The 19,500-nt window shown below is 44.7% G+C and overlaps 1 protein-coding gene across 7 annotated transcripts in view; it reads right to left on the bottom strand.

Annotated features, from left to right (window-relative positions):
• LOC134301877 (voltage-dependent calcium channel subunit alpha-2/delta-2-like) overlaps positions 1-19,500 on the bottom strand; it is a 24,633-nt gene extending 5,133 nt beyond the window's left edge. For 4 of the 7 annotated variants that reach the window (XM_062986791.1, XM_062986797.1, XM_062986792.1 and 1 more), the window contains exons 1-32: positions 19,222-19,500; positions 14,118-14,199; positions 11,475-11,591; positions 11,321-11,380; positions 9,941-9,985; positions 9,278-9,401; positions 8,803-8,934; positions 8,304-8,361; positions 8,143-8,193; positions 7,409-7,508; positions 6,927-7,088; positions 6,643-6,753; positions 6,384-6,462; positions 5,968-6,017; positions 5,768-5,857; positions 5,035-5,100; positions 4,727-4,801; positions 4,292-4,366; positions 3,305-3,376; positions 3,129-3,200; positions 2,979-3,040; positions 2,625-2,701; positions 2,387-2,447; positions 2,188-2,285; positions 1,833-1,923; positions 1,438-1,500; positions 1,242-1,345; positions 1,009-1,107; positions 692-783; positions 556-603; positions 395-466; positions 134-286 (exon numbers count right to left, since the gene is read on the bottom strand). In XM_062986791.1, coding sequence (XP_062842861.1) covers positions 134-286; positions 395-466; positions 556-603; positions 692-783; positions 1,009-1,107; positions 1,242-1,345; positions 1,438-1,500; positions 1,833-1,923; positions 2,188-2,285; positions 2,387-2,447; positions 2,625-2,701; positions 2,979-3,040; positions 3,129-3,200; positions 3,305-3,376; positions 4,292-4,366; positions 4,727-4,801; positions 5,035-5,100; positions 5,768-5,857; positions 5,968-6,017; positions 6,384-6,462; positions 6,643-6,753; positions 6,927-7,088; positions 7,409-7,508; positions 8,143-8,193; positions 8,304-8,361; positions 8,803-8,934; positions 9,278-9,401; positions 9,941-9,985; positions 11,321-11,380; positions 11,475-11,591; positions 14,118-14,199; positions 19,222-19,331 — 2,751 coding nt within the window. In that variant the 5' untranslated portion in view covers positions 19,332-19,500. The remainder of the gene's footprint in view (positions 1-133; positions 287-394; positions 467-555; positions 604-691; positions 784-1,008; positions 1,108-1,241; positions 1,346-1,437; positions 1,501-1,832; positions 1,924-2,187; positions 2,286-2,386; positions 2,448-2,624; positions 2,702-2,978; positions 3,041-3,128; positions 3,201-3,304; positions 3,377-4,291; positions 4,367-4,726; positions 4,802-5,034; positions 5,101-5,767; positions 5,858-5,967; positions 6,018-6,383; positions 6,463-6,642; positions 6,754-6,926; positions 7,089-7,408; positions 7,509-8,142; positions 8,194-8,303; positions 8,362-8,802; positions 8,935-9,277; positions 9,402-9,940; positions 9,986-11,320; positions 11,381-11,474; positions 11,592-14,117; positions 14,200-19,221) is intronic. The other 3 variants (XM_062986795.1, XM_062986798.1, XM_062986796.1) reach the window with 2 other exon arrangements.

The raw sequence follows: 19,500 nt of genomic DNA, 5'->3' as shown, positions 1-19,500 counted from the left end.
TGTATTAAAATTAAGTATAATTACTTAAATATACCGTCCAAATCCACCCAGCAGGGTCAAATAAGAACAAATCAATTCTAAATTCACCACAGCTGCTAATTTACGCCCCAGATGCGGTACATCCAATGCTCACCACCACGAAGCGGCGAGGTGCCGCTCCTGTACGACTGCTGGCTGTCGGCTCACACGTTGACAGGTACTGGAAGGACTGCCGCCTGCCATAGATGGAGTTGTTGTAGAGCGCGTGCATCAAGTAGGGATCCACATCTCCGAAAAACAAGCCCACCTGGGTGAAAAGCGCAAGCAGCACAAAAACAGTGGAAACCATCAGCATTTTCCATTCATTTCTGCGCCACTTAAGCAAAAAACAAAACCTTTTTGTGTAGTGTGGTACCTTTTTCCAGTGGTCCCGCTGGTTAGACATCACCAGAGATCCACCATCATCGATCAGATAGCACAGCAGATCCTGCAACATCAGCACGTTTTATTAGAAACCAGCGTCCGCTACACAGGTGCAGAAAATACACAAAAAGCAACGCAAGCAGACTTTCTTACATCACTGTTGGCCTCGCAGTCCATTTCACAGGATCTAGAAGGACCACACTGATCAACACACACAAACACAGAGAATTATGCTTCACCTTTATGCACCAACACTTCACTGACACTGCACAATATTTTCCAATCATACCTTGTAAGAGCCCTGTCTGGTGTCAGACACGTTGCTGGCGAGGATCTTAAACTTGTCCACCCATGCCTCCAGATCCAGCTTAACCCCCACAACTGAACACACACAGCAGAAAAGCATGGTGGGAATACCAACATCAATATCACTCTCAGAGCTTCAGCAATCCCCAGCCAGACAAAGCCAATCGTGTACGTGTACACGCCCGTCCGGCCGACAGCATATCTGAGATTGGAACCCAGATCTCAGCAGTGATCGGCGTGCGTGACCTATGTGAGGTGTTTATTGCATTCAGTATTTTGATGAGACAGTAAAATACACACCTGCCGGTTTCAGGGTTTTGCCTTGGACCGTGATCTCCACGGCGGTTGTGACCAGGATCCCCACTGTCCCGTTCTCCGAGATCAAAGGGTCGTCGATGGCTTTGGGTCAGAAGTGTGAAAGTAAGTCAAATGCATATTGTACGTGTGCATCAGCTACGGTTTCAACCAAACACATTCATGCATTCAGCGTTTATGGTGCAGGACTAGTAATCAGAGGGTCTTTGGTTACGCACACGTGCGAGTCGGGGTTCTGAAGATGTAGCCCTTATTGTCCAGACTGCGCCGGTAGTAGTTTGAATTTAAAGGTTCTAAATCTTCATCCCATGATTCAGCAGCTCTGTGTAAATCGAGCATGTGAGGCATTGAAAAAAATAATAATTCACCTTTTTGCTTCTATTTTATTTACATTTTTAGCATTTCCACACTCACGTGTTTGGATAAACTCTTGTGACACCGCTATCTGTAGAAGCGAACAATGCCAGGAAGCCGTACCTGCCCAGGAGGAAAAAACATGATGCATATGATCATCAACACCTCTGAATTAAGAGCTTACGAGCTGCAATGATCACAGATTTAAAAAGTGTGGATGTTCACAAGGGCTATACTGCTTTAGAAAATCAGTATAACATGTTAGCAGAAGCTTGTAGTCGGTTCTAACATGCCAGAATCCTGTCCTGGTGTTTCTCTCTATAAGCATTCAAGATAATCGTGCTGCATTGTTTATGGAACTTATTTCACTTATGTGTGTAAGACTATAAAAACAACCAACACCAGCCAACATGATTTCTCCAGGTCCAGGTTATATTCTAGTTAAATCCTCTCACGTGTTCAGGTCTTTGTTCTTCCAAGCCTTCGTTGCCAGCTGCCAGAGAATCCCTGAATCCAGAATGACATTATGAATCATTCCATGGTCACCTGTTCGAGATGAAACAATTCCAAATTAAGTGAACTGACTTATAAAAGCCAGTATGTGAGTTATAACTACACCATATACAGGAATCAACCAGAATTGGCAGAACAAAAGAGGAGAAACAACCTTCTGTTCCCAGCAAACAGCCTCCTAAGGAACCTGCTGGTGATTCATAATTCATGTTCCTCTATATAATAATAATGTGACCATGAAACATGCAGGACTTCAGTCTGACACGTAAGATGTGACGGATGCAGGTGAGTACGTACAGTCCTCTGTTTCTGGTGTGAGCTCCACCATTAGAGACAGGAAGTTCTCCAGAAACTGGGTGTTGTTCTCAGCGATGACAAGCCGCTCACAATATTCCCTGAGGAGGAAACACACACCAGCACCATTACTACTGCACGCTGCATCTCCACACACACACACACACACACAATGTGATGATAAATGCAGTAATGATGGTACCTTGGAGCCAGAAAGACGTGGCCACCAGACTCAAACGAGTTGGGCAGCAGAGACTGTAGATCTGTACCGAGAGAGCAAGAAGGTCGGAAATTAGGAAGATAACTGGTTAATGCTGGATTGCACCAAAGAAAGTAGTATATGGACTATATGGACAAAAGTTTCAGGACACCCCTCCTAAGTGTGAAAATTTTAGTGTTTTGCTGTTTTTAAACCAGCATAAATCTGCATAATTACTCACACTGTAGCTGAAGCATCACATCACTGAGATCAGCCTGAATGTAGTACTCGCTGTATGTCGGCAGTACCAGGCCCAGGCTGTGGGGGCACCATCGAGTCACATACAGCAGAGACAGAACAAACGTTAGAGCTCCAGGATTTCTGAAGTCTGCTGAGTGGTGTAACAATGAAGCATCTGCTGTATCTTAACTGACAGCTAGTTTAATTCTGGATGACCAAACATTAACGTCCAGTATAAATCAGGGTACATTTCCTGACAAAGCTTGATAAATAAATAAATAAATGCAGCAACACATCTCAGGGGACTTAACCAGAGCAGCCATTTGTGACGTTTGGTAGAGAACAAAGGTCTAACCTGTAGTCAGTGTCATTGATGGGGGTCCAGGTGTACGTCCTCACAGCCTCGTCGATATACCTCTGAACAGAAGGGATAATAATTCAGCCTTAAAGCCTGAGCATGCTTTTAAAAGTTCTGTATACATACAGCGCTAACATAAGCACTTACCTCATCCATTGACTTCACCAAAGTCTTAATGGTCATGTCACCAGATTGGCCGTCTATCATCTGCCGCCGAATCTTAGAGAAAAACGGAGGGAAAACAGGTTTTTTATTTTCGGTGGCAGAACCAAAGCAATAGCAGGAGAACTCGAGGTGTTTTGTTACTAATCCCGTTTATGTACCTCGTGTTTATTGCTGTCCTCCACCTCGGCATCTAAAAAGTCCAGAGTTACAGGTTCAGGTAAATCCACCACCTGAAAAAAAACAACAACATATTTTGACTAGAATTCTGTCTCACTTCATGAATCTTCTTCTTTCAGCTGCTTCAGTTGAATCATTTCACGAAAGAGCCAAAAAATATGAATCACATGATGATGAACTAAGATTGATGCATCGGTGTAACATGATTCATCATCCAAGTCAACAATCGTGACCTACCACTAACCGACCTTTAATTCCCCTCACACCAATCAAACCCAAAACTGGCAGCACGTAAGAAGATCCAAAAGCCAAATGAATGTACATTTAGTCGAACAGTCTGGGAACTTGTCTGACAGGTACAGAAGATGTGTGATGTTACAAGAATCTAGCCATTGTGGGGGTACACATCAGTGCACCCTGAGTGCCAGTCCCAAGCCTGGATAAATAGGTGGGTTGCTTCAGTGCCAAATCGAACATGCAGGCATATGATCAGCCGGAGCGACGCCTAATATGAGTCTACGAGTCTAATTTCATTTATTAAAGCCTGATTTCAAGTCTGATGTTGCTCAAATTCTGTCTCTTGTCTGCATATGACAAGTCGCTGCTAGTAGGAACGACCAGGAAGAAGCTTGTGGCCAAACTGTATATGATCTACGACATCTTTGGTGCGCACCCGACATCCCTACACGGCAGCTAAATGCAGGAAGAATGGGTTTGTTGGATCGATGTACTTAGCATAAAATCTAGAAAATCTTTGAGCAAACATCATCAGCACTGCACTGATATCATGCAACTCTGTCTTCACACGTGTACAATGAAGAGAAGGAAACCTGTCTAGTAATCACGTATATTTTATCATACAGGATTGAAGGAACGGCGAGTGCAGCCCTTATTTAGCTTTTTATCTTCACATTGTCTAAAAAGTGTCAGGATCATAACATCACGTCAATCGAGGAGACTCGGCACACCTTGGCCTGCAGGTTTGGGTGTAGGAGCAGATATCCGTTTGGGTCGATGGCAAAGATGTAGCCGTTGGCTCCGAGCTGCAACAGAGAGGAAAACAAAACAGCTAAATAAAAACGTGTTTGTTCACACTGGGCTCCGTTGTTCCGTCCACCAGCGGCGGTTTGTCACAGAATCTGATTTAAAAGAGCTGCACAGCGGTCTGACATTAAATCATTTGGACCGTGTGATGTGAAGCCCCTTTTTATTACCTGACCAATCAGAACACAGCTCACAAATGCTAGCAAATATGGAACGTTGATAACGTGACGGACCAGGGATATTTCGAACAAAACGATCACCACTTCTGTTGTGCGATTGGCTAGCATCCTTGTGCTGGATGCGGCGATTCTGGCTAATCTGGCAAAGCCGCGGCTGAGTCAGGTTTGAGGAAATCTTACATTGTAGCGTGGAACGAGCCTCTTCAGTTCGTCTAGGTGCACGTCCACGCCCATCACTCCCAGGATCAGCTGGTTCTACCAAAACATCATGTACAAATAAATAAAAAAGGCATCAATGCGCCAGAAACATGATCAAAGTCTTTATAGGGATTGATGTACGACAACATAACATCGCCCCCAGACGTGAGTAAGTGACAGGCTGGATGAAAGAAAGAACAGTATCATTACACCCAGGGTTTCTGGGTAGGGTTCTAGATGAGATGGAGGGTAAGTGACAATGAATAAATGAATGAAGATAAGATTAATACCTGTAAGTTTCCATCCATAGTGAGATTAAAGACAGGCATCGTCCCCGTTACCACCAAGCCCAAACCCTGTAAGGACCCACATGAAGGCATCAGTACACAATCAGAACTTCATGATTGAGGGTACTGAAGTTTCAAAGCTGCTTAGGGACCAGCAGAATGAGCAAAATGAGCCGTTTCAGGGCTGACAGAGATCGATTTATTTGGATCTGCTGCTGATCTTTCAATTTAGACACCCCCCCACCCACTGGACTGTGTGTGTGTGTGTTTGCAATAGAGGTGGCTGAAACACCTAACAGATAGTTAGAAGAGGTGTCCATGTACTTTTGGCTATATAGTGCCTTTTTTTCTTTGTTTCGGTCTAATCTAATCGCAACCTTGCTCCCACTGCGTCATCGCTACCTCAGACAGATGAGGGCTGTAGGCAACATGTCACTCACTCGCTGCCACCGACCGCTTCTTTTCACCTGCCACAGGCGTAGTCAAAATACAGCCACCCCCTTGCGTAGGCACTTTGACCCTCGTCCCACCCCTCTACAGACACACAGCCAATTGTGTGTCTGTCCGATACCTCAGATCTCTATTAATGTCTGTACAGAATCGAAGCGTCACGCCCGGGTGAATGAATGACCGTGGCGTTACGGTGGTACACCAGCAGACCATATGGCGAAGAGAAAGCAGAGCGCAGCCCTGGAACGAGCCAACACACACTAATGAATCACAGACTCTCTCTCACCAGGGCGTCCTGATAAACGTTGGTCCACTGAACCTGCTTGGCCCTGCGCCCAGCCAGGACCATGGGGCGACCCAGCACGTCCAAATACTCCTGTAACACACACGTGCGCACACACATCACGAACAGCACGACACAATTTGTCATGCTGCATGAATAACCCAGTGTGTGTGTGTGTGTGTGTGTGTGTGATAGATTCTCACCTGGGTGTTAATCCTTATGGCGCAGATGGAACGGATCTCAAAATAGTAACCTGCAAGAGGGGAAGAACGGGTGTGAAGAAGAAAGATTATTTTCTTTAACACGATTGATTTAAACTCGCTGAGCTCAAACGACAACCAGGCTTGAACCCAGATCGATGGATGCATAAAAACTAACCCCACCCCTCTGTTTGATCTAACCCATGTGAACCAGTTAGCAGGTTATCCAGCCAGATCAATGAAAAGCGGCATGAAAAATATTCAACCAATCATTTCCATCATTCGCTTTATCCGGGTGAGGGGCGCATTGGGTCCGGCTGTAACACACCACCTGGGCAGGATGCCAATCCATCACATCCCCATCACAACCTCCCTGTGCACCATGCATCCGCTCCTCAAAAACGCACACGCCCGCTCACCTTTGTTAGCACAGGCGATCCACTGCAGCGGCGTGACATCGTAGTTGTGCTGCCCCACTGAAAATGTAAACACTCGCACCTGTAGAGAACAGAAACGCCCCCCAATTAAAAACATCTCCAGCTAAATGACACGCTGCACCTTTCAGTTCAGAACAGAGTGCTAATTTGAATTACAGATCAGATTATCAGATTTTGGCAATAATCTAAACCACTTGGCTGCATCCCGAACGCTTCTGGAGTGCAAACTGTTAACGCTCACCGTCTTGTTGGGCCAGTTGTACTGCTCAAAGATGTCCTGAGCTCGGTCCTCGCCCCCATCCGTAAAGAGCATGATTATTTTGTTACAGTTCGATCGGGGTACATTCGTCTTCTACAGATAAGAGAGAGAGACAGAGAGTGAGAGCGAGAGAAAATGCGTGGATGGGTGGGTGGATGGACGGACGGACGGACGGATGGGTGGGTGTGTGGATGGGCGGGTGGGGGATTTGGTTGCATGGATGGATGGATGGATATATGCATATACATATGGATGGTTTATCTTACGTTGAGCAGCTGATCGAAGGCGAAGTGGAATCCTGATTTATAGTCGGTGGTTCCTTTAGCCTGCATCTGTGCCACATGCTCTTTGAAGATCTTTTTATTTCTTACATTTGCCTGAACCAGGTGCTTAAAACAGGGAACCACCGCCTCTGCCTTCTCATTAAACTGAATAGAGACAGAGAGAAGGTAAAAAATCGTAATCATGGGCAAAGATAAATTCTCCACCATTTGTTTGACCTACAGCCTTACTGTACTCCCACACCTTCTCAGAACCTTGAAGATCTACCACCGCACTACTCTTGCTTTTACCAAAAGCGTGTTTTTGCCTTTCACTTTTCAAATTTCATTAAAAGCTGTACGAAAGAAACATCAAGAGAAACAGGCTACAGTCATGATTAACCCAGATAAATACAATAAGTACCTAAAGTCTTGAAAAAGTCTGTATTACAAACACCAATTCTGTGATGGTTTGTTTCTCCACTCACCCGAGCCACATTAACGAAGTCGTCGTCGGACAGCGTATCTAACATCTCCATCACCGAGGCTTTAATCAGCTTCAGAGTCAAACCGCTCACACTGCCGCTCCTACAGGAGGAGAAAACACAGAGAAAGGGGAAGCGAGAGAACTGAGTGACTTTGAAACAGGTAGTGAGTACCAACCGGCAGTGGTAAGAGGAGGGATGCACCACAAACCACAGACAGATTGGTTGGCAGCCAAGACTCGTTGACACCTGAGAACATGAAGGCTGTGGCGTCTGGTGCGAACCAACAGAAGATCTACTGTCTGATTGTCTAGCTACACAATCTAGTCATATCCAATTCTCCTGTTGGATATTCTCCACTGCTGCAGACCCAAACCCATTCTGTATTTTATTACTTACTAATACCGGACATCACCACCAGCCTGGTAAGACCCACTGTGTTCTGTAGCCCAGTGGTGATCTCTAATTTACTACATTTATAGCTTATAATCATGCATTTTCTAAATTCTATATTATTATTATTAACCATGTGTAACATTACACACTTCTAATAGAAACATCACATTCACACCACCTAATAATCCTGTGATTACTGTCAACCCCACTGATAAAAAAAAAACACAGCATTTTGTTTAAGCGTCAGAGATTTTTATGTGAACACCACACTGTAAATATTTCTACATTTCTTAAACTGCCTTTGATAAAGCGTGCACCTCCCAGGCAGCAGAGTTACTCACACGTCCACCAGGATGACCATGTCTTTAGGAGATGAAGCTCCTTGGATGTACCTGAAAAAGAAAAGCAGAATTAAAAGACCTACACAAACAAACACATGCACCACAGCATGCACCGACATTTATTTAACGACATGCGAATACAGCTCAGTGAACAGACTGACCAGGGTCTCCGTCGAACGTCGTAAAGGTCGATCTTATCCGGCGCTTTCCATGGTGTGGCTGCAAGATCGGAAAACAAGAGCAATTTCAAACCACCAGTTGACCATGGGTACCGGTTACCATATGTTAGGGCTTTCCGTGCTCTCTTCTGTCAGAAGTAAGGTAGTGGCCGGCGGCTTCACATGTGTCAAAGGAAGCATGTGCTAGCCTGCTCAGCCAGTGACAGTCATTAACATTTACATTTTCAGCATTTAGCAGACGCCTTTATCCAAAGCGACTTACAGTACTGTTACAGTATACAGTCTGTGCAGTTAAGGGCCTCGCTCAACAGCAGCAACCTGGCAGTAGTGGGGCTTGAACCAGTGACCTTCTGATTACTAGTCCAGTACCTTAACCACTAGGCTACAGAAACTTTGACTTATAACTGGAACTACACACATCCTTACAAACGAAGCCTTGGTAAATAAAAATACACAGGACTTGTGAGGTCACAGGTCATACCTGGATAATACCTGGTGACGCCAGTGGCGCTGCCGAAAGCCTGCCAGAGCAGCGAGGGGTCCTCCTTACTGTTCACCATAAACACCGGCTCCAGAGCCTGAGTCCAGTTCAGCTCGTTTAATATTACCGGAGCTAGAGAGACACACGGAGATAAAAGAACAACAGTGAGAGCGTATAATCAATATAATCGGTATAATACTTTCATCCTAGAAGAGACTGCGGTGGGTCAGGCGTCACCAAGAACCCATCGGTGCAAGGTGGGAACACAACCCATGAATACACCCCACAGATCACATGACTCGGGCGCCCGGGTGGCACAGCTGTCTATTATACACGTCCACCACTGAGATCCCGGTTCGAATCTCATGCTTGGCTGTGTCTGAAGACCTGCTATGGATTGGCGCCCTGCCAGGGACCCACCGTGACCCTGACCACAATCAATGGGTCGATGGAAGTGACATGAGGATGACTGTACCTCCTTTGTAGATGTCAGTAGGGATCTGGACGGCTGTGTGAGAGTAATTGACGCTGTTTTTGAAGTTTGGGTCGTACACAAAGTCCAGCTTTAAAGACGTCTGAGCGTCCGTCTCGTCCCCGTCCTGCACACACACACACACACACACACACACATGTCACTTAGACCCTTTTCACACTCACATCTGTGTAAATGGGCACTCGTGTGGTCCAGCAGACTAACGCGCTAGCACACCACTGTGGATCGTTCAAGCTCGCGAGTTCCAATCTCAGCCGAGCCGCCGACCTGGCCAAGCTTCCACCCAAACACAGTTTGAAAAAGCGAAGGTCAGACAGGGCTCTGCTCTCCTTGATTATATCGGGGGTTGTGCAAGCTGTGGCGGATTTACAATTGAGAATTGGAAATGACTAAAAAAAGCTATATAAATGCTGAATTAACGTGAGTGGTAGCAGAACAGCTTGTATCATTCACACATCCTGGCTTCCCTGAGCTTTTTGCTCAGAAATTGATCTTTTTTCATCTTTTTTTTTTATCTATATCTCGCACACTCACAATTACACTTTCACACACTTTACTCGACTGCACCACACACACATGAACACACTCTCCCACACTGAACGCATCATGCAGTCCCTGAGAGAGAAACATGAGCAATGCACTCACATATTCCATCTCGGCTTTGGAGTCGTAGTACTCGATCTCCCACTCCTGTAAAATCACAGCGTTAGAGATTCACACATGCCGGTTATACGTTTCCTCCTTCTAGACAGTTTTTTTTTTGTATGTTTGTTTATTTTATTTATGTTTGAAGACCCCACCCACATAGTCCGGTCATCCCGCCCTTGCAGAGACATATCTGCTGCAGGCACTGCCAATTATGCCGCTAGATGGCGCCCAGCCGAGGAGACAGTGTTTTAAATGGAAGAGAACAAGTGCTAGTACTCCACTTTTTTGCCATGTGATGGTAACGATTAGTGGTATTACCCACTACTGGCATACCAAAATCTTTTGAGACCCCCCCCATCCAGTGCACAGCGATCCATCAGGCCCCATACTGGTGTAAATAATAGATTAAAGGAAAACCAGTGGACAGTGGGAGCTGTTAAAATATGTGTCGTACTGATGTAAGGACTCCGCCTCATGCTACAGGCCCACTGGTCTCTGAATTGGATTTTTTTGCAATAAAATTTAAGTATTATAAAAAAATAAAATAAAAACATTTAGGCCCAACACTATACATCCAAAAGTATGTGGCTAATTGGACATCCTATACAAAAATCATATGCATTAATATGGAATTATGGAGTCTTTCCAATGTGTCTGTGGAAATTTGTGCCAATTTATATACATGAGCACTTGTTAGGTCAGAAACTGGGTTGAATTTGTAAAGAAAAAGGGCCTGAGCCGCTCAGGTGGCGCAGCGGTAAAAAGAAACGCGCTGCAACCAGGGCTGGATTCTGAGAAGCGTGGTATCGAATCCAGCCTTGCTTTACCGGTTCGAAGCTGAGTGGCTATATGAGCAACGATTGGCCGGTCGCTCATGTGGGGGGTGGGACAAAGAACCGGATGTGGGTCTCTCTCTGTCAGAATGCGATCGCGTTCTCTGCCGGCTGATTGGAGGCGCTTACACAGAGATGGGAGGGGGTGCCCTTAGGGTGTGTCTCTCCGCATGCAACGCTAGGTGGCGCCAAACTCGTCGATGTGTGGGTGGCAAAGATGCATCTGGCTGCTGCTCGTGTTTCGGAGGGGATACGGGTTAGCTTCAATCACCTCCGTCAGGGCAGGGTTCGGCATAGACAGAGAGAAAGCACGATGCTAATTGAACAATTGGATGCGCTAAAAGGGGAGAAAAAGGGGTAAAAATAAAAAAAAAAAGCCAAAAAAAAAAGCCTGGCTTGCAATCAAAGTTCCAATTCATCACAAACGTGTTTAATAGGGTTGAGGTCAGCACAGGCAGAAGTTCCTCTATGTCTGAACCGTCTGAAGTCAGTAATCAGAAGGACTGTCTGCTGTATCAGAGAATAAACAAGTCAAGCGTCTGACCTTGATTCCATCCTGCCATCGATGTGCCATCTGAACTCTCTCTGCCTCAGTGGCCAGCCTCTGTAGGAATCATATACAGCATATAAGACTTTGATTGTACGTACGTTTTACACAAATGCTGCAACTCTACATTAAAATTGATCCCATCACTCACTTCCAGTGCTTGCTTTTTTTTGGACAGAAGTTTTTCGATGTCGGACGCCACTTTCTCCACGATCTCTCTGGGATTGTTCCTGACCAGTGTGTACTGCCGCCTCTTCTCACTGTAGATCTGAAACACAGCCAAAACAAAGCAAAAAACCCAGTGATTCATTACAAACTGGATTTAATTCCAAATTTCCTCCTCCACATCTCACACCGCTCTCACCCTCCAGCGTTTCGAACATTTTCACCTTCAAGAACAGAGCCAAGATGGGAAAACCAAAAAAAAAACAGAGAACATAGTGGAGCAGGGATGATTCGGATGATGGTGGAGATTTGTAGGGGAACTGGAGGTGAGGCGGTGCTGAGAAAATGGGATGCACAGATACACCAGTCTGTTGTAAGACCTGGTAATCAGGTTTTAGAAAGACTTTCCCCAGACATCTAATCTCGTTAGGGATTACAGCAGGAGTGGACTGAGCAGAGCCAGAGTGAAAGTAAGACTGTAAGCAGGATGTGAGATGAGAAGCTTTCACCTCGGTGGTGAGATTTCAGGCGTGACTGAGGTAAGCGCCGGTGGGTGTTTTACTTCCTCAGGTTTTTTTTTTTGGTGAGGAATCTGAACAGGCAACACTGGAGCATCTTTATAGAGCTCGCTTTGTGCACAGGGACATGAAGGGGCATTCCCTAAACTGTTGCTGCAGTTGGAAGCCTATCGTTTCCTTTATCCTTTACTCGCCGAGGTTAAGGGTTAAAGTCGAGACTGCAGTGCCAACGATGCTGCTCCTGCCGGATGTGATGGTTCGGGAGTAACTGCACCAAGAATGACAAGACTAACTACAGACTTTTTTTAAAGACTAGACCGAATAATAACTCTATTATTATTTATTTCTTTATTTATTACCAGTTATGACTTTTAGTTCATTTAATTCTGTGTTTGTATGATTTGTGTAAATCCTATTTATTTAAAGTTTCCTCCAGACCACCCAAGAAGGACCTGCTGAGTCTGGTTCCTCTCAAGGTTTCTTCCTGTAATTTTCAGGGAGTTTTTCCTTGCCACAGTCGCCCTCGGCTTGCTCAACAGGGGTTTTTGTATCTGTTGGTCCTGGATTTTGTAAAGTTGCTTTGAGACAATGTCTATTGTAAAAAGCGCTATATAAATAAAGTTGACTTGACTTGACTTGACTTACCTAATTGTCTTATTACACCTGTTAGTCATTAGAAGGGGCGTCCAGATACTTTTGTCCACACAGTGAATGTGAGAACAGTCTGTACATTCTGTAATAATTCTGTATTAATTCTGTATTAACTCTGTAAGGGAATAAAATCTAATCTTTTATAACCGCTTTATTAATAGCTCTAGATCTAGAGAACAAATGCAGGATGTTTTGTGGTGTCTGTGGTGCAGGAAGAACCCCCCCCCCTCAGCTGCTGTTTGACAGAGGAGACTAAGTGGGCGGGAACTGGCAACGTCTAAATATAGGAAAAAACTGGAAGGGGGAAAGAATTTTGTAAATTAAAACAATAAGAGAAAGAACTGTGATTACAAGTGAATGCTGGTGGATGTTATGCATGTGATAATGTAATAATTGTTATGAATGTGGATGAATGTGATAACTGTAATGAATCAGTGTGATTAATATAATGAATATAATGAATGTAATAAATGTAATGAATGTGATATATATGGATGAATGTAATGAATGTGATAACTGTAATTAATGTAATTAATGTGGGTGAATGTGGATGAATGTAATGACTGTAGATTAATATAATAAATGTAATGAATGTAATAAATGTAATTAATGTGATCAAGTGAAATAAAATGTGATTCAAAATGTTTAGGAATTGTTTTGCCATCTGACCTACAAGAATCAGCCAAAACCTGCTTTGTGCATGTGAGGTTCAGGGATCTGAAGAAGGAAACTTTGAGAGAAACCTAAAAGTTCATCTGGCACCCTCCATCACCTGCTGCCTCCTCACAGGCTTAAACAACGAGATCAGGACTAAACTATAGATCAGGACCAGTGTTAATAAAGCTGCAGAACTCGCTGAAGTTCCTTCGTCTCTGATTATGCATTTTCACGTCCTTCGTTCTCCAGTCCGCTCCACACGCCGATTCAATCTGGTTCAGGATTCCGGCTGTAATAAGGCCGGGTTCATTTCACAATCCTTCATTTCACAAGAGTGGTCGAGAGCTGCTCCAATCCCAGAGAGCACGGCGGACTGAGGCGCATCGGCAGATTGAATCTGATCCTCGCTCAGACCGTCTGATTGGGAATTAAAGCGTGAATCAATCCGTCCATCACTCGACGTTTTCTAGCACAGAAATAAACTGAATCCCTCGTTCAGGAAAAGGATTTTTGACGACCTGTCTTCTGAGGTGCTCCCCACCGGCCCCAAAAGCTCAAGAGCCAAATTCCAACATTCTACAGATTAACACTATTTAGCCACGATAAATGATCTGAGAAATACGACTCGTTTATTTTAGCAATCCTTTAAAACATAAATATAAACACTGACTGACAGAACTGATGGTTTAGTACTGTGCAGTTTTGTATAAAATGTATTAAAACAGGAACGTTCTGCACAAACTGGTTTCAAAAAAGCGTCCGGATACTTTTGGAATCCAGCTGAATGTACAGTATCTACTCACCCCTTTAAGCTGCTGCGCTCCACTGATGTGCTGCAGGACTCTGTCAATCTCTTGTTCTATTCGCCGAGCCCAGTGCATTATCCTGCACACACACACACACACACACACACACACCAGTTAAACAAAATTTAGTTTGCAATAAATAGAAAAGGCAAACATTTTGGTAGGTTTTTGCTGTATCCAGTGAGGGCAGGAATACCCCCTGAACGAGGGTCCTGAGGACCCACACCACAGGCATCTGCACCAGCGAAAAATCAGACCAGACCAAGCGTGTCAGAGAAAGCAGGTTGCCAACAGAGGAGCCGGAAACAGTGATAAATAGAAACACTTCCACCTGGAGCAAACTACAACACACACGTCTGTCCATACAGTGTATGTGATGCAACTACGGTGGGGTAAAAAAGTGGCATAAATAAAATAAAAAAACGCCGATGATTTGTTTGAGTAGGAAATGGTTGGAACCTTGTCAGTGTTAGACGTGACAGAACGGGAGAAGGACGTAACGAACACAGGCTAGAGTCAGATCTAAAGGAAGAAAGATGGCAGGGTGTAATTTATTGCGCGCAGACACTGATCGTTATCCTCTCTCACAGACAGACAGATAGAACGAAGCGTTCAGCACCCGCTGTGTGGTGGCGCGGCCACCTTCATCAGGATCATCAGTCAGTGTAGGACTGTCAGTGTCAATCCTAAAGCGACGCCTCACACAGGACGAGCGCGGAGCCGCATTTACATTTATATTACGCTCGTATATCGTCATTTACACGCCCAAAATAAAGCCGACAGTATTAAACCAGCCGTCTGCTCTCGGCTTCGTCTACTGCAGCAGATAAACCAATCGGCTCCTGCGGTCCGGCGTGAGGAGAGACGGGTTATCAAACAAGCTGAACAATACGTTCATCTACAGAGTATATTCAGTGGAGCACAGCTATAAAAAAACCCTCACAGACCCTCAGTAACCAGGCAAATCGAACCGAGATCCAGCATTTCAGCAGACAGAATGAAATACTGAGTGACAGGGCGTAAAACATGACTGGACCTGATAGTAAAAGCTGTGTTTAATAAGTATAAAATCATAATTTTATTATCGTCTGTTTATTTATTGCATTTTTTTATATTTCTGAATAAACAGGCGGCGCAGTAGCACAGATCGTAGTGCCGACAGTAGCGCACAGCCAGGGTTAAAATCCCCTTGTTCTCATGTCTTTGTGTGTGTGTGTGTGTGTGTGTGTGTGCTTTTTATGGGTGCTCTTTGAATAAGTATCTCATTGTGTATTTCAGAAAGTGTTCCTGCCTTGCACTTAGACCCCAGACCCACTGGATGCAACTATAATCTTCAACAAAACCACATTACATTACAAAAGCATGGCTGTGAAAGAAAAGGGTACGGCTACTGGACCGGCCTGCCTGCAGTCCTGACGTGTGGAGAATTTTGAAACGGAATACGAAACAACGACAACTCCATACTGTTGCACACTTCATCGCTTAGTATCCAAAACAAGAAGAGTGTTTGGAGAGATGTCGACAGCATTACAAAGTGGTAAATGTTGTACCGTCCCAACTTCTTTTGAAATGTGTTGCAGGCCTGAAATGCAGGAATGAAGTCGACCAGGCAAAACATGAAATATCTTGAGTCAAAGTAAATGGAAGAAATGCTGTGTGTGTGTTTTTTATTTGCATTTTTCACACCGTCCCAACTTTTTCCGATTCGGGGTTATATCAGGGTTAAAGTTATACGATCTGAAGTCCTACTGTGCACATAAAAGATTGAACAAGGCTGTTCTGTACAGTTCCCAAATTTGGAACAATTACCAGCTCACTGGAGGACACTGAATTTCAGTGAACTATTAATAAAGGCTATAAACGCTACAGAAAACCTCTTGTCGGACATTTTCCTATTTATATACACGCAGCTTTATCATCTGATGTAGCATAACGGTTAATGTCAGCTCGTTAAATAGACGATTTGTTTGGCTGCTGGTGGAGAATTCAGCGCTTTGTTGGTTAGTTGTGTTGGAATGAAACGTCCTGCGGGGTGAAACTGATTCATCAAGCTAAATAAAATCTCTCAGACCTCTCGAGCATCGTTAAAGACTGAATTAATAAGCTTGATGCTTTAGCTCATTTAATGTGCGTTTTGAGGTGCATCATCCCAACATCGTCACACACACAGAATGAATAAGAATAATGATAGAAGCGTTAGGTTAGATGTTAGCCTGTGCTCTGAGCCCTGCAGCCTGGCGTTTGGACTGTAAACACGCTTCTGTTCCTGTATTGGATGGTGCTGATGGGTTATGTAATTACACTAGCCAGCCAGCCGACTGCTCTCCTGTTTGCAGTGCGGTCAGGCTGCAGTTTGTTGACATTATCATTACAGACCCGTTACACTGAAGTGGGGAGTGAGGAGGATCCGCCGGGGCTGCTGCCGTCATGAGAAAACATTCATGTTTATACAGCTTAATAATAATAATATATTTGGAACAGACGCTGATAGCACTGTTCCTTCATAACTGCACCTCTATTATTTATTACTGCGACCTCACCGATGCGTGTTCGAATCTCTTGTGATTTATTACATGCTCTTGATTCTGTAACGAACTGGCCTTTCGTCGATTGAATCACTGTAAACACGTCTAATAACACAGTGCTGCGATCCAGGGTTTAAATCCCCAGCTGTGCTGTCGATCGGCTACGTCTTAGTTCGAGGGGTTGTGGGGGTTGCTGGAGTGTGCTAGAAAGACGGAGCAGGTAGGACGTTTATGTTCTCCAGACAAAGTGAGGGAGGAGAGATTGAGACGGTCTGAGCATGTGCAGAAGAGGGATGAGAGTTCTTTAGGGAGAGGGTGCTGAGGAAGGGAAGAAGGTTTATGGACGCGGTCAAGAAGGACATGCAGGTGATGGAGACGAACGATCCGCTGTGGAGACGCCAAATGCAAGCAGCCGAAAGAAGAAAGTAGAATAAAATTAAGAAATATTTTATTCTATTATACTTTATTCTCAGTATGGTTAAAATTGGGTCACTTCTTTCTACATAAACTTTTTTATAACGACGGCTTTCAAGCAGTTTTTGTGTTTAAAAGTAGTTTGGTGAAATTAAATGATATCGGTTATTAATAGAATCTTTTCAGTCATGTGATTTTGTCCTATTTAATGAGATCTGATGGTGCTGGTGATTGACATTGTCGTTAAGTAGGCCAGTTCATCCACCCTAATTATCTCCCTCTCAGAACCATCCAGTAAAACCAGTTAATAACTCTGTACTCCGATGGTTTAGCACTTCGTATCAGACTGCAGGACGAGCGCTGGTGTAAAATAAAGCTTTATAAGATTTACTAGAGGTGCATGTGGGGGTGATACGGTGCTTCTGCTCCATTTCTTTAATAGCGAGAGAGAGAGAGAGACAAAGCTTCAACAATCTCTGACTCCAAATATACCGAAGCTCCAATCTGATTGGACGATCGGTTCCTCATTGCAGCCAAGTTTGCTGTGATTGGACGGTGTCACTGTTCTGGGATGCGCTGCCCTACTTCTTTTTCCCAGAACACCAGGTAAACCAGCAACAAATAGAATGTCAACCTCTCTTTACACACACACACACACACACACAGACCCTACAATCATTCAGATGCTGGTGTGTTGGGCTGACCAATCCCGCCCCGGGAGAACATGCTGGAACACACGAGGGAGTTATTACTCCATCAAGGTATCAAATCCCCTCAGTCTCAGCACAACGACGTGAGTAAAATCCCTCACGTGAATCGTTTAAGCCTTTATGAATAATGCTCCCACCGGCCGCTCTGCTGACTGAGAGGAACGACAGGGTGAACCGAACCCATCCACTAATCCAGTAATGGATCTCTGTATACATTTTGCTCTGGGAGGATTTTTGTGTGGATCTGCCTGGCATCTCTCCAAACACTCAGTTTCTTCCAGCCCAGAAAATCATGCAAAAGGTGGATTGGCTGTTCAAAATTGCCCCTAGGTGTAGGTGACCACACGCCATTACACAGTGACCTTTATTAGGCAAATAATAATCAAATAAGAATTCTATGTGGCCTGTAGGACACATATGTTCTTGCGCAGGCCCAAATTTCAAGCAAAAGTATGTGGACACCCTCCTAAATATTGAGTTAAAAGCTAAAAGGTGCATAAAATCAATTATACGCTTCCAACATTGCAGCAACAGTTTGGGGACTGTACTCCTGTGCACTATGCAGGGTCCTAAATACTCAGCCTGACTAATTTGGTGTGGAGGAACTTCAGCGGCCTGCAGAGCCCTGACCTCAACCCCCCCACTGATGAGTTTTGGAATAAACTGGAATGCTAATTAAACACCCCACAAACCTACATCAGGGCCTGAACAAATGATGGTCACAAATTTCCACAGACACAGAAGATTGGAGACTGTTATAGATGCAAGGTGTTTGGAGTAGGTCCATATTAATATCCAGTATTCTAGATGTCCAGCAGGTTCATTTAGTTATTCATTAGTTCTGGAAAAAGGGTGCGGTGAGACACACCAGGCCCACACCAACACGAGGAGAACATGCAAATCTCCCAACAAGGGTACGGACCGAGCTCAGGTCTCCAAAGCACGTGTTGCAGTGCGGCACCCACTAAGTACAATATGTGTGCAAATGAGAGCCGAATCCATGTCAGCATGTGTGAATGATTCTTTGAATCCGAATTTGAATTTCGAGTCTCTATGGACGGAACACGAGAACGAGAGAATCGACTCTTTGGAATCGACTCATCGTAATACGTCTCTATTTAAAGTATTAATTTAATGCTGCAGCGGTGCTGTCAGATACGAGTCAAACCCAAATCTCTGTACACCCTTAAGAGAAGTGCACTAACACCACGGCAGATATTAAATAAGGGATATATGGGAAGGAATGCGACAAACGGAGCAATACAACGGTACACGGTTTGGGACGCAGCCAGCGACTCGTACAGCCTATATAGGGAACCGTCGGTTCAGTGAGTGAGTCGTTTGGGATTGATTCACTTCAGCGCTGAGACCGAGGCGCCTGAGTACCGCTATAACCGGATTGATTTTCCGTTAGCCGAACGATCCCAAACCCCATCCGCCCCCGGTACTTACGTGTAATGCTGGGGGAAGGTGAGGCTCTGAACCCCGCTCCACGGTACACCGAGGATCAGTATGGTCACCAAACACAGAACCCCTCTCACAGACCGAGTCCCTATCGCCATGTTCCATTAAACACTGTCAAACCAGCAACCAACACCGGCAGAAATAGATTCCCACACGAACAGGAGGCGAGATCTCCCCGGTTTTACCTCAGGAAGCGACGAGGATTCGATAAATACTGAAAATTACACGAACAAAATGGAGAAATTTGTGGCGGTTGACGGTTGGTGA

This window comes from Trichomycterus rosablanca, chromosome 24 (genome assembly GCF_030014385.1).
Source record: "Trichomycterus rosablanca isolate fTriRos1 chromosome 24, fTriRos1.hap1, whole genome shotgun sequence".
NCBI classification, from domain to species: domain Eukaryota; kingdom Metazoa; phylum Chordata; class Actinopteri; order Siluriformes; family Trichomycteridae; genus Trichomycterus; species Trichomycterus rosablanca.
Note: the sequence above shows the minus strand (reverse complement) of the source record. Positions and strands in the feature narration are given on the sequence as shown.